The following is a 14,098-nucleotide window of genomic DNA, read 5'->3' as shown; positions in this document are numbered from 1 at the left end:
ATCATGTTCAATTATATTAATGTATTTTTTATTTAAAAAAGTTGTATTGAATAAGTATGTAAAAACATTCAAGGTCAGACTTCAAGACATTACAAAATATGTTTAGTTCAAAGATATAATTTATTATGACTTCTTAAAACAAATTCACAGTTATGTACAATTCATTTAATTGATATACAGTACATTAGATTATTTTTAACGTATAAAATGTAGGAGCAGTTTGTTTGTACGATGCAGTAGACAAATTAAATGTCAGCTACAGTATGCCTAGGCAAGTCGATTATCTATATAAGGTGCAAAACATACAAAAGATGCAACAGAATATTCAAAATATTCAGCACAAAGTAGATTACGTTAGATTAACGTACTGTGGTTATTTATGGAACTTTCAAACCAAGCAGCTTTAACACATTTTCAGGGGAAGCTGTTAAAAGTCATGTAAATAACATAAATGCATAATATTAAAATAAAATATAAATAGCTGTTTTTAAATACATTGATTTATGGGCAACGTACACATTTTTGGACAATTACAATGTAAGCTACCCAGTAAACAAAACTCTAAATTCTGAACAGTTATGCTTTTAGTGTATTAGTAGTTAGTATGCTACACTCTAAGAAAAGTCTGTAAAAATAGGGCACTATTTTAAAAAATATAGGAAATTTAAAAATAAAAAAATAAGGAATTTTCCGTATTGATCTCTGTATCGTGGGCTACTAACAGGGTACATCATAAATGAGCAATTGTTATTATTATTATTAAATTATTAAACAATTGCAAATAGCAGCTTAATTAAAACAACTTAATTCAAGTGATATGTGTACTAGGCATTTTGGTTTCCTCTTTTTTTTTTTGTAAAAGTTTGCAAATAAATAAAGTGTGTGTGTATATATATATATATATGTATATGTATTCTGTAGACAAACGCATTATGAAATGTCCGTGCGGAACTATTTTGCCCTCACGTTTTATTTTTAATCCTGCGGATTCCCATTGAAATGACTGACTTTTCCCTGGGAAAATTCGCCAAAGCGACGGTGGGCTAAATGGGCCAGTAATTAAAACTTCTTAATCCAGAAAATTCGTACAAAATGCTTATTTTAGTTAAACACATAATTGACGATGCTTAAAAAGTCTTTGCTGTTAGCCAGACCCATCACTGTTACAAATGCAAAAACACACATCGAATATTAGGTATTAAAATCAAACACATTTCAAGGCTTTTCAAACCTGTGACTCCCCCTAGTAAAAAAGTCCACACATTCACATTCTATGAATCCCATTCATAGCAACACATCATTTATCCAATACAGTACAGTGCAGTTGCAGTCTTAATAAATAACGGCTGAATAAATACATTTGTTGAAGTGCTTTATCAAAATCAGTCCTTTCATTGGCTTTTCAGTTTGGTCCTGTGTTGGAACAAAGACAATTGCGGTTATTAGAAATATTTGACATTAAATGTAAAGATATTACCCAAATTATAGACGGTTCGAGCTGCCGTTACCTTTTAGATAAAGACCTCCACGGTTCCTTGCATTTCACAAATATAACGTCTTGAGTTGAACTTCCTGTTTGGGGATCCTTCAAACACAACACGATCCTAAAAGATGAAGAATGCAAGCTCATAAAATTGTGCGAATGTTAATGCGTTAGGACATAAAATGTATTTATTGTGAGGAAAGCTAGATTTTCCACCACAATATTTTGTGAAGATTAGTTTGAAATGTAGAATATATAAATTATGTAGAAAACATTTGTCCAAAATGCTCACTATATGAGGTGAAAACGTACTTGTTTTGTGTCTCCCCGACTCTGACTCTGATTTTATGGACATGTATGCCTGATTTAGCAGAATCTCCATACCACCACGAGGAGAGCAGAGTGAGTAAAGAGGAGGAGGACTCTTCCAGTTTAAACTTCAGCATCAGAAGATCTCCAAGGTCCTTCTCAGTTACCACGAGGAATGAGTGAGTCTTATTGGGGGTGATCTTCTCCTGTCTGCTCGATGAAGTTGGTGAAGATAATCAGCAAATAGAATTGCGCATACGCACTATGTATAGCCATCGTTAAGGATTACTCACATGTTCAACTTGAGATCTTCTGCTTCGCCATCGGTACCATAAAGTGAGACTGTCAGTTCTGGATCCATCGCTAGCTGATTTGTTTGTCCAAGGAAGTTGATTTTCAGCTGATAGTGGAAAACTTAAAATAAAAAAATTAATGTTTTAGCATCTACAGCCAGGGCTATTATCGTTAACTTAAACTAAAACCGTAAATAAAAATAAACTTGAAAGAGAAAATGAATTCAGCTAACTGCCAAGTCACTAAAAAATCGTTTTCCCTTAAGTTTTTACTTGTTCACGTGTATAACAAAATACTGTAATATGTATGCCAGGCCAGTAGTTGGCAATGTCACTTTGTAAAAAACTCAACATTTTCAAAATTGGCTTTTTTCAATTATTGATGGGAAAAGGCACCAACGCTTCGGCTCAAAGCCTTCCTCTGAGTGCAAAGTTCCCCATAATGCTGCAGACATGTAAATGATCGCGTAAAAGGTTTTACTTTTGTCTTGTTTTCTGAAGCTATTTACAATAACCCACCAATGTGTGATTGGGATAGTCAACATTATAAATCTCCCTTTAATTAATTTTAAATAAAATCATTTATTTTCAATACAAAGTAAGGAAATAATCGAAATGTGTAGCTTTAAAGGGGGACCAAACCAAGCCAGTTGATTGGGTCAGTCAAACTTTTGAATACATTTTAGCATTTCTGAAGTAAACGTACAAAGTCACAATCAAAGTCACATTAAAAACGGTTTTACTATGATTCTTCTGCAGCAAGCGCACGGGTTTGCCGTGTCTAATCCGCTAAAACTATACGGAAACAAAAACGCAAGAAGGTTTTTGTTAAAGTGACAGTTTCGAAATTCCTCCTCTGAAACTTGGCACTGACCTCTGAATGGCATGGAGCCTCGCGTCTTGGTGAACATCTTGACGCTTCTCGCCTTACGCAGTTTGCTGATGTCGTAGCCCACGGTGTTGCAGCGGTTTTTGCGACACTGAAGACACACGCCGCGGTCGAACATGTCCTTGCTCCCGCAGCTGTACGCTCTGCTAGCTGCTTCCTCATTCAGCAGGGAGTCGATGAACAGGTGGACCGACCGCTCATGCTCGCATCTGATGGCATTATTCAAGGCTAAGGGTATTAATGAAATATAATTGGTATGATTTAAAACTTGAATATCATCTTTTAAGTCATATATGTAAATAATCAGTTTTTTAGCAGCGATTAATGATTTCATTGTAAAACGGTTGCCAAAATAGTTTAGAAAGCCAGATTATGAAAAATGTGACACAACCTACTCTTGATATATAACTAATCTCTTTCCATATTTGCACTGTAACAATTTTAGTCCTACCAACTCAAAATTTTTCAATTGGCCCAATTGAATTTATTGGTTTTTAACAGTTGCACTAACGGAAAAATGTGCAGGGCAGAGCAGAAATTCAGTTGGGCCAATGAAAAATTTAGTTTTTACATAGTGTACTGTAAATTTACAATTTTGCACTGCCCTGCACAATTTTTTAAAACTATTAAACTATTCAACTATTAAAATCAATAAATTCAGTTGGGCCAATGGAAAAATGCAACGGGTCACTAGAAAATTTTGAGTTAAGAGAACTAAAATTGTTTAAAAAAACAGGCATTGTTAGATTAATTGTTATTGGTAGCCTATATTTTTAAATATATTAATATGTTAAGTTTTCTATTTACATAATATATCTGTGTGTACTGTGTATATTTATTATTTATATATACATCATAAAACAGTACACAATATATGTATTGTTTTTCAATATTTAAATTACTTTTTAGTGTTTCTAAAAACAATTTAATTATTTTACATTTATTTTAAACACACTTACATATTCTTAAACTTGCAAGAATGCAGAATCTTTGAGGAAATATTGGAGTAAATAGCGAGCAGACATATACTATTGATGTTGGAAGCGCTGCACAAACAAATGAGAATTTAACTGAATATCCCAGATAAGTGTCTTTACCAAGTATTCCATAACTGGCGATTTTCTCCAGCGCTCCTCTCATGTTGCAGCCAGGCTGGAAGCTTCCTCCATTAGGGTATATATCCACATGGCCAACTGGCTGCTTGATACCGATGCTGAGACCCAGGGAACCTCGGGTGAACGTGTGAAGGACATCTACAAAATGGGCATCATCTGGAGACAGCCGTTCATGGGCGTGGACTCCTTCAAAGTCTGGTCCAGCTGGGTCTAAACCTGGAAAAAACCAAACTGTTGTCCCATACGGCGTTTAAGACCCGTTTCAAGATTTTTCTCCCAAAAGAACGCCATACCTGTGATCCGTCCAACTTTATTGGTTGCATGATTTCCTGCAAAACCGGCAACGTGGGCACCAAGACTGTAGCCAATGAGGTGCAACTTCTCCAGAGGAACCCTGGCGGTCTCCTTAAGCATTGGGCACAATGATGGCAATTGAAAACCTAGATTAGCAGTACGTGTAATTTGAACCGATTTGATTTATTTTGCTAAAACAAACCTCTAACCAGTCTATGAACAGTCCGATCTCTTGTCCCACCATCTTTGTGCTTTGTGCCGCCACCACATAATGGTTCTGTGCCATGCCCAACCAGTCCACAACAATGACGTTAGCATCCTTCTCCCTGTCGTAAAGAGCAGCAACCAGTTTCTCGACCCAGCTCTCAAACAATCCACTTACCTAGGGGAAAAGAGCTAATTTAACACTAACATACTGAAAAAGAATCAGCTAAATTTATGGTATGTTTGTAACTGCTGCTTTACCGTCCACCCATGAATGATCAAAAAGGTTTTTGAAGTGTTTTTGAAGTTGCAGCTGTTAAGAGACTCCGGATTGCCGCGCACGATGTAACACGCGTCGTCATCTGGCTGGGACGGGTTTCTTAGAGAAAACTTGACGCTGGCTTTGTTGACATCTGACAGGTCTCGAAGATCCTCCAGAAAATTATCTGCGTAAAGGTGATAGCCACTTAAAAAAAATAGTACTACTGAAATGTACTTTTTCAACGTAAAAATTCTAGATCAAAGGTTAATTTTAAGAAGTATTTCGAAATTCTATAATATTAGAATTAAAAAACGAAATATGCAAAAATGTAATTTTAACAAATATATTCATATACATTATATAAAGATAAAAATATTATAATAAAGACAAAATAAAAATGTCTAGCAAATATATAAATATGCATTTTAAATACAAGATTTATGCAAATATATAATATAAAACATATTAAAATAATGAAAATAAAATTGTTGGAATTTGATAGTTATTAAATCATATTAAAATAACGTTTGAATGGAAGGCATTAAATACATACATTATATATAATTATATATATATATATATATATATATATATATATATATATATATATATATATATATATATATATATATATATATATATATATGATAAACATATAATAATCATTAGGTTAAAAATTTAACATATATGCATGCTAAAAATAGGTTATAAGAGGACAATAAATACTTTTATAGTTCAGCTTAGTTGATATAGGTGGGTGGAGCCCTAATATGCTTAGTATAGCCTCTACGCAATTATCACACCTGTAATTAGCCGGATATCAGATTGCACTGAAGGTCACTGTGTCGTGTAATGACTATGAACTTGAAATGTAGTCTACTTGTAGGAAATAAAACACATCTAGTCGACTCTAAGAAATGTTTAGCCAGTACTAGAGCACCGGTGCCTTCTACAGGATAATTCGTGGATTTAAAATCTCAGACAGACACCGGATATTAAAGTTTTTCCCATCATAAATGCAGGACGTGCTGTATGAAAACACAGACATTACAAATGAAAGAACCGCGTCGCGTCCAAACAAAACAACGCCTCAGGTTATCCGAATGCATTTCCCGCGGCGCACCAACAAACATTTCCAAACATCTTACCTAAGAGTTCGTTCGAGAAGATTTCTTTCTCCACAGCAGCGACGAACAGACCGATGAAGCTTAATACGAGCCACGAAACGCATTGGAATGACAAACTGTTCATGTCTTTTCTGCGGAAACTTGTCGGGCGCTCTGTGATCCTCACCTTCCCGTCGCGCTCTCCTATAACGTCAACTGAGAAAATAAAATATTCGCAAACTCCCGGTGCTGCTTGAATACTGTCGAATGAAATCTGAGACTCAGACTTCAGTTTAGTTCCTAAATAAGAGCCACTGGTCTCAGCCCACAGGCGGGGTAATACGGTCACACGTTTGTTTAAAGAGCTGTGTAAGTCTCACGAGGTTCTTGACTACAATAAATCATGCAGTTCTTACCTTGAACTGACCTTTTTACCCCAATATAAAACTCCCTTTCAGATCCAGGTGGTCTTTCTTTCGGTTTTCCTTTGAAGAACATCTATCTATCTATCTATCTATCTATCTATCTATCTGTCTGTCTGTCTGTCTGTCTGTCTGTCTGTCTGTCTGTCTGTCTGTCCGTCCGTCCGTCCGTCCGTCCGTCCGTCCGTCCATCCATCCATCCATCCATCATCTATCTGTCTGTCCATCCGTTCATCTATCTATCTATCTATCTATCTATCTATCTATCTATCTATCTATCTATCTATATGTCTGTATCCATCCATCCATCCATCATCTATCTGTCTGTCCATCCGTTCGTCTATCTATCTATCTATCTATCTGTCTATCTGTCTGTCTGTCCATCCATCCATCCATCCATCCATCCATCCATCATCTATCTGTCTGTCCAGCCGTTTGTCTATCTATCTATCTATCTATCTATCTATCTATCTATCTATCTATCTATCTATCTATCTATCTATCTATCTATATGTCTGTCTATCCATCCATCCATCCATCCATCATCTATCTGTCTGTCCATCCGTTCGTCTATCTATCTATCTATCTATCTATCTGTCTATCTGTCTATCTGTCTGTCTGTCCATCCATCCATCCATCCATCCATCATTTATCTGTCTGTCCATCCGTTCGTCCATCTATCTATCTATCTATCTATCTATCTATCTATCTATCTATCTATATGTCTGTCTATCCATCCATCCATCCATCCATCATCTATCTGTCTGTCCATCCGTTCGTCTATCTATCTATCTATCTATCTATCTATCTATCTATCTATCTATCTATCTATCTATCTGTCTATCTGTCTGTCTGTCCATCCATCCATCCATCCATCCATCCATCCATCCATCATTTATCTGTCTGTCCATCCGTTCGTCCATCTATCTATCTATCTATCTATCTATCTATCTATCTATCTATCTATCTATCTATCTAAATGGGTCAGACAGGTTTTGGTCCACTTCAAACTGCATTTGGTGGCAACAACCTGTTATGTCATAAAAATTGACATCGGAGGTTATATCAGCAGCCATTGATCAACATGGTGGATAGAGACAAGTAACAACTCTTTACTTGTCATTTGAGAGAACAAAGTCATTAGGTGCCAATACTCTCAGTGTTTTTTCCTCATGCACTGTGTCATAGTCGTACCATAACACTCAGACCCTGCCAAAACTGTCAATGACACCAGCACCGTGCTCACTCCCTCCATTTATTATAACAAGGACCAGGCATTAGAATCGCTGGTTTCATCCAAAATATTCTTATAGAAAAAAACATAAATAATAACCCGTCACATGCTCTTTAGCAGATGGAAACGCTTCTAGAAATCACTGTACAAGAACTCAGAGGAGCTTGATTATGATTTCTAAGAATTTGAAAGCGATAAATCAAAGTCCTCATTTAAAACTCTGTATCTAGTGTTTGTATTCCTTAATGTGATAAACCGGCAGAAGTAGGATATATTCCAGAAATTTAATGCACAAATGTCTCTTGCAGAAGGTTCTGACTAATGAAAGTATCGGAATGTTGTATTTTGATTCCAAGAACAACTTCTTCCACGAAAAAGGGGAGGGGATCATGAAAAACAAGCTCCTTGTGTTTTGATTAGAGGTTACTGCACGTGAGTCGCTCTCCCATTAAACAATGTGAGTCAGCTCACTCTTGTTTCTCTCTCTCTTTCTTTTTTTTACGACTCACATTGTTATTTGAATGGATGAAGCTCCATTCACTTAACATCTTGAATGGAGCTAATGTAAACAAAACAATGAGCAGTGGTTGTTTTTATATATATATATATATATATATATATATATATATATATATATATATAAACAATACATTTTAAAAAGATTGTGGCAGTGCCAAATACAATTTACAAAACATTCCTAAATAGTATTTAAAAGTTAAATTATACAAATTAAATGCAGACATGTAATGAAGATTGAAATTAAAAATGCAAAGCACTCACATATAACATAATGCAGTAACGTTTATTAAAATGACATCATACAGTGCACGGCATATAGATTCATATGATCACAACTGATCATTGCTTTTCCTTCCAGTGACTTCAATCAGTCAAAGTTTATTTATAAAAATAGAGAGGCTACATAATTCAAAAGAAGGCAAGAGCACTTACCTATATATATATATATATATATATATATATATATATATATATATATATATATATATATATATAATGATGTGCTTAATATACAAATATATACATTTAATAAATAGGAAAAAGGAACAGTTTGGGTGTATTTGTGGCTATTACTTGGGGCAGTCAACCCTGTCAGGCCTGGAAAACTGTCAGTGTTTCGTAGATCAAATGCATCTTGTTTTAATTTTTGGCTGGCTCATGCATAAAGTAGTTTCTTGCCTCATTACTTTCTTGAAACGCATACAAAACAACCTGAGTTGGTTTGAAGAGGTTGACGAAAAACAAAGCAAAAGTCACCGAATCGTTTGTTGATTTTTTTTTCTTTGACCAAACACAGCTGAACTGAAAGAAGTGACCAAAAAAATATAGAAAAAACTGAATCGTTTGTTGATTTTACCAAACAATACTGAATCAAAGGGAGGCGAAGCCTTTAAAGTGACCTGTGCCAGACACAATAACCCAAGAAATGAAAGAAAGGTAGACATCCAAAGAGATGTTTGTAAGCATATATAATGACAATTACAAATATTTACAGTAATAATTTCATCTTGATTCAGCAGAGAGAGGATTTGGTCCCATTTTTTTGGTTAAAGCAATTCAGACTGATTTTCGGTTGCAACAGACAAATCTAAAAGTTTTGCTTTCTAAACTGAAGCAAAGAAGATTAGCATAGCTAGAAAACTGCTTTGGTTCAACCTAATTCACAGTACATCCAAACAAACGGCTAAATAACCTGGTTGAGTGGAGTTTCAAAAATTAATATTGATAAACCAAATAAACCGAGTGGCATCTTTCTCCAAAAGAAGAGTCTTTGGTGAACAACTACCCAAACATTTTAACTAAGTGCAAGTCATTTTTAGATAGACCGAAACGTATTACTTGCGTAAGTATGTTGCATAGAGACTTGATCATTATTATGGATTAAAGATGCAGGAAAGGTTGTCTAGCTAGATCTCGGATGACCTGTACAGCATCTTGAGAGGTATCCGAAGTGACTGTTTTGTTTTAAAACTGCACAGCAGCAATGTTTTCAAGATGCCTTTTTCTTGCAGGATGTGTTTCTGGATTTGCATTGGGTGAAGGTTACTAGTCCGAATATTCGGGAGAGGTTAAGTCTCTACCGTTCCAGTTTTCCGTGCCAGATCCCAGCAGAGGTGGATTTTGACGCGTGTCTTTACTCTGTGCTCTGTTTGAACGAACTTCCGTGCATCTTCAACTTGTGCAATCTGCCAATGTAAAGTGCAAAGGGTTTAGTCAAACAAAACTCACCACAACAAATAAAACAGGAACATAATAACTGAGCGGGGAAGGTCACATTTATGGAGCAGTGTCAACAGATCGGGAAGGTTGCAGATAGAAATTTACCTCTGGTTTTTGCGACTCGACTGGGCTTCTTTGTCTTTCACGAAGACGGAGGCCTCACCTCCACGGGAAAGGTAGGAAAATTCACCATCTTTGGCACTGAAGATGATCCTAGTTGGCAAACATAGACATTTTGTATTTCATACGTTTTTTTTATAGGTTTTAAAAGGTATAAGAAAATGTTAAGTTGTCACAATATGTCTCTCTGCTTACTTCGACTGTCTTTCTCCTGATTTGATGCGTAGTTTGCGGATGTGGAAGGTATCGGGGTTCCACCACGGCCAGCTGATGAGGCTGTCTTTCTCCCAGAGAAGTTTGACCATCAGCAGCTCTCCGATGTCTGCGTCCGTGGTAAGCAGGAAAGACACTGTGGCGTTTGTGTTCATAGCAGGCCTGTGGAATCAAAAACAAGCTCGATCACTTTCTCTGTTATCTCAGTTCGGAGTCCAGTCCGAGGCAAAACGGCCTGTTTTCTGTCCAAAAGAAAGACTTTTCTGGTAAACATCCTAACATTGCATTTGCAGTTGTAGTCCTGACATATCAATCAGGAAATGCTGCAAACTTACAGAATGTAGGGGATATTTTCCTTCTCGCCGTGGATTCCGTACAGTGAGATCTTCACGGGCTGATCAGTGTAGCTTAACTTTGTCTTGCCGAAGAAGTGGACCTTCACTTGATAGTGGAAAACTATGGAAAGATGGGTATAGTTAGAAAGGAATCTATTACATTTTTCTTTACTTGTTTTATCAATTCCGTAAACGTTGGTGCTCCTCACCTTTAAAAGGCATCACGTCTCTGGTCTTCATGTACATCTTGCTGCTCCTGCGTGAGCGAATTTTATTGACTCCGTAGCCCACCTTGTTGCAGCGGTTCTTGCGGCAGCTGAGGCACATGCCCTTGTTGAAGCTGTCTTTGGAGCTGCAGCGGTAAGCCATGCTCTCTTGCTCCTGGTTCACGAGCGAATCGATGAATAAGTGAATGGAGCGCTCGTGGGAGCACTTCACAATCTGATCCATGTCTGTGGAGAACCAAAAAAAATGTTAAAACTTGTATTTGTGATTCGAAATCGGAAAACTGAGGAAGGGGCGTACTTCTTAAACCAGTGGTGGCCACCATCAGCACAGTGTTCTGGAGGTCACAGCCGGGTTGGAAGGTTCCTCCGTTGGGGTAGATGTCAATGTGACCCACCGGCCTCTGGATACCAATGCTACGATCCGGAGAGCCGCGAGTGTTAGTGTGAAGGACGTCTACGAAAAGGGCATCATCGGGGGAAAGAGTGCTTTGGGCATCTGCGTACTCAAAACTAGGGCCAGCAGGATCCATGCCTAAAGATCCAATAAGATCATTTTAATAGCTGATAGATGCATTTTTAAGGGTAAATTAAGAGACTGACACCTTAAGAAACAACATTGAGTTACCAGTGATTCTGTTAACTTTATGTTTGGTGAGAAGTCCAGCGATTCCCGCTACATGAGCACCAAGACTGTAGCCCAACAGGTGCAGCCTCTCCCAAGGATAGTCAATCTCAGCCTGGATGAAGAAACCAGAAAGGTAAAGTTTACTGCGAAAAAAAAAATCTGTATCTTCATCAGATGCTCTCCACCTTGGTGTAGGTGTTTGTCATACCTGTAACCAGTTGACAAACTTGGCCACGTCCCTGCCAACTAGTTTGGTGTAGGCAGCTGATGTTGGGTAGTGCTGTTGCGCACGGGACAGCCAGTCCACTACGATCACGTTGGCTGTTGGCTCTCGATCATACAGGGCTGTTACCAGTTTGGGAACCCAGCTTTCAAACATACCCGTGACCTGAGATGAAATCATTGGCGTCATGGTTTGCACATTCACTCCATGTCGTGAACAAGTCTAGCAGAAACACTCACCGTCCATCCGTGAATAACTATGAAAGTCTTGGTGTCTGGATTGAAGTTACATTCTTTGATGGATTCGGGTTGACCTGGAACTATGTAGCACAGATCTTCTTCAGGTTCTTCACTGGTCCTGAAGGAAAACTTGGACTCGATGTCGCTGAAGTCCGTCATCCATTCTGTGGCGTTTTCCATGATGTTATCTGTCAAAATCAAGATCGACAATGAGTTCAACAGCTAGCAAGGTAAGTGCTGCTTACATTAAATGGTTTTTCCTTGTAAGCTGCTTATAAAAAATTTAATTATTGAAGTTCTAAAGAAGCTTATCTTGCACATGCTTATACTTTTCCCTTATTCTGTATATGAGGAATTATTTCCAAATGTCAAGCTTGGAGTCTTTCCCAGTGCTTGACTGACTATACATTTTACATTTTCTTCAATATGAGTTCAGTGTGTGTTCATAGACTGGCCTGACAATCCATGTAAACGAAATCTCAAACAACATGATAACTACCGTGTTGTGCAAGTACAATTTTACCATTTTTAAACATACTATTAAGTTTTATAGTTAACGTTTACAAATCATCAAGCTATTTTAAAAAGTAAAAGCTGATGAAACGAGACTGACCACGACAAAACAAAAAATTAATGATATTTACATGCGCCGTATAATAAGAAATGCTATTAAATACAAACGATTAATGACAACAAGACAAAAAGGTGCATAACTTTTTTTTAAGAAATACCTTTGTACCACCAAACAAAACAGAATAATACAGTATATAAAATAACAGAATTGTATAAGATACATAAACAATACATTTTGCACCCTCCAACATTATCTTTTGAGACATAATTTATAAATATGAACGTACAAATTAATATGATGATAATGCATAAAGGTGTAAAGTTCAGAAAAGTGCAGTAAAACTAGGTCATGCCTCCTACAACTTATGCGCTCACACTGGTGCAATAAGATCGTTTTCTGAAATTTGTCACCGATATTTATTCAATTTAGACACCGGAAATGTGAAATTAACACTTTTTAAACTTTCATTCTATGATGGAATAAAGCAAATAAGCTCATACTTACTAAAAGTGGTAAATTCAATCTCTGGCTCAATCGTAGTTGCAAAACCCGAGGAAATGTAGACCAAATACATCCAAGATATAAAACAAGCGCTGCTTACTCTCCCCATGATTATATATTTATAATGATCACGGATGCAACAACTTTTTAAACTGAGTGCAAAAGCCGTTGAGATCCGGGCATTTACAGCGTTACAACAGGTTAATATTCCAGTCGGGGGGCAGCAGCTGCTTTAGATGTCTTGTGTCCAGAGTTTCTCTCAAGAGTTTAAATCGGTACCGCTACAAGCGTGTCTTTATTCTCTCGCGCTGTACCGCATGCAAATCAGGCCAATTCGATTGGTCGCAAGAGGCGGGGTAAGACCTGACCTGACCAATAAAACGCCAGGAACCCCCACACTGACTCATCACTTACAATTACATGTCTATGAAGTTGTGAGGCCCCTGAGAGTCTACAAAGCAAGTCAGTTTATCAAGCGCTTTTTTTTTTTTTTTTTTTGGACTCTAATAAGGTATTACAAAATATAGAAATGCATTGCAAATGCCAAACGTGTTTTAAAAATATTAATGATTTATGAGGAATATTTTTAAATTACTCTTTTGTTTACTTTTGCATTTAAAAGTAACTATAAATGTAAAAAATAACTTTAAAAAACTGAATTAGACATGATCATAAATCTTAAAAAACAACCCGGGGCTTGTGTTAAAGTTATGTGGTAGACTTTTATATCATGAAATATATTTATTTCAGTATTTACCTACTTACTAGTTACATGTCGGCAATATTCGTGCCTTTGTATTCCCACATCTCTGATAGATTTTTTCAGACTTATGTGAAGGGAATCATTCCTGTTTGATAATCACCGTCTACTCAAGGTCAACTGATAACATCGCCCACACTGTTTGTTTAGCGCTTTGCAACAAATCAAAATGTTACTTTAAATCCAAACACCGAACACAGAACGCCTTGCCGGTGAACTAAAACGCACCTGCGTGAATATTTGTCATCTTAAAAACCAACAACACGATTTGTGCCAATGACGGCCCGCTCTTGGCAGCACATGGAAGAGGGTCACAAATATCAGGGTGCTTTCCATTCAGGGAGACGGTCAGTGGGCGTGTTTAGCCGCCCTGCGTCTCATTGGCCAGACAGCTGGGGGGGCTGACAGACAGACAAGACTTTTAGCAAAGAA

The 14,098-nt window shown here is 37.1% G+C and overlaps 2 protein-coding genes across 2 annotated transcripts; both read right to left on the bottom strand.

Annotated features, from left to right (window-relative positions):
* Window positions 1-1,082: 1,082 nt before the first annotated feature.
* On the bottom strand, window positions 1,083-6,310 carry LOC122327703 (lipoprotein lipase). The gene is made up of 10 exons (XM_043223228.1): window positions 5,998-6,310; window positions 4,849-5,033; window positions 4,586-4,765; window positions 4,383-4,494; window positions 4,072-4,305; window positions 2,960-3,202; window positions 2,086-2,206; window positions 1,796-2,002; window positions 1,509-1,604; window positions 1,083-1,413 (listed from the first exon to the last, which is right to left on the bottom strand). The coding sequence occupies exons 1-10, from the start codon at window positions 6,098-6,100 to the stop codon at window positions 1,392-1,394; spliced, it is 1,503 nt and encodes a 500-aa protein (XP_043079163.1). The 5' UTR covers window positions 6,101-6,310; the 3' UTR covers window positions 1,083-1,391.
* A 2,084-nt stretch (window positions 6,311-8,394) lies between these two features.
* Window positions 8,395-13,187, bottom strand: lpl (lipoprotein lipase). The gene is made up of 10 exons (XM_043223054.1): window positions 12,910-13,187; window positions 11,832-12,019; window positions 11,578-11,757; window positions 11,370-11,481; window positions 11,043-11,276; window positions 10,727-10,969; window positions 10,518-10,638; window positions 10,165-10,344; window positions 9,955-10,062; window positions 8,395-9,815 (listed from the first exon to the last, which is right to left on the bottom strand). The coding sequence occupies exons 1-10, from the start codon at window positions 13,013-13,015 to the stop codon at window positions 9,764-9,766; spliced, it is 1,524 nt and encodes a 507-aa protein (XP_043078989.1). The 5' UTR covers window positions 13,016-13,187; the 3' UTR covers window positions 8,395-9,763.
* Window positions 13,188-14,098: the final 911 nt, after the last annotated feature.

Source organism: Puntigrus tetrazona, chromosome 22, assembly GCF_018831695.1.
Source record: "Puntigrus tetrazona isolate hp1 chromosome 22, ASM1883169v1, whole genome shotgun sequence".
Lineage (NCBI taxonomy): Eukaryota > Metazoa > Chordata > Actinopteri > Cypriniformes > Cyprinidae > Puntigrus > Puntigrus tetrazona.
Note: the sequence above shows the minus strand (reverse complement) of the source record. Positions and strands in the feature narration are given on the sequence as shown.

What these genes read in the sequence shown, in the direction of transcription:
- LOC122327703 (XM_043223228.1), bottom strand. Translation starts at nt 6,100, where the DNA reads ATGAACAGTTTGTCATTCCAATGCGTTTCGTGGCTCGTATTAAGCTTC. An exon ending in TGATCATTCATGGGTGGACG is followed by an intron (nt 4,766 to 4,848) that starts GTAAAGCAGCAG and finishes CTTTTCCCCTAG; the next exon opens with GTAAGTGGATTGTTTGAGAG. An exon ending in TAAAGTTGGACGGATCACAG is followed by an intron (nt 4,306 to 4,382) that starts GTATGGCGTTCT and finishes GGTTTTTTCCAG; the next exon opens with GTTTAGACCCAGCTGGACCA.
- lpl (XM_043223054.1), bottom strand. Translation starts at nt 13,015, where the DNA reads ATGGGGAGAGTAAGCAGCGCTTGTTTTATATCTTGGATGTATTTGGTC. An exon ending in TAGTTATTCACGGATGGACG is followed by an intron (nt 11,758 to 11,831) that starts GTGAGTGTTTCT and finishes ATTTCATCTCAG; the next exon opens with GTCACGGGTATGTTTGAAAG. An exon ending in AGTTTGTCAACTGGTTACAG is followed by an intron (nt 11,482 to 11,577) that starts GTATGACAAACA and finishes TTCTTCATCCAG; the next exon opens with GCTGAGATTGACTATCCTTG.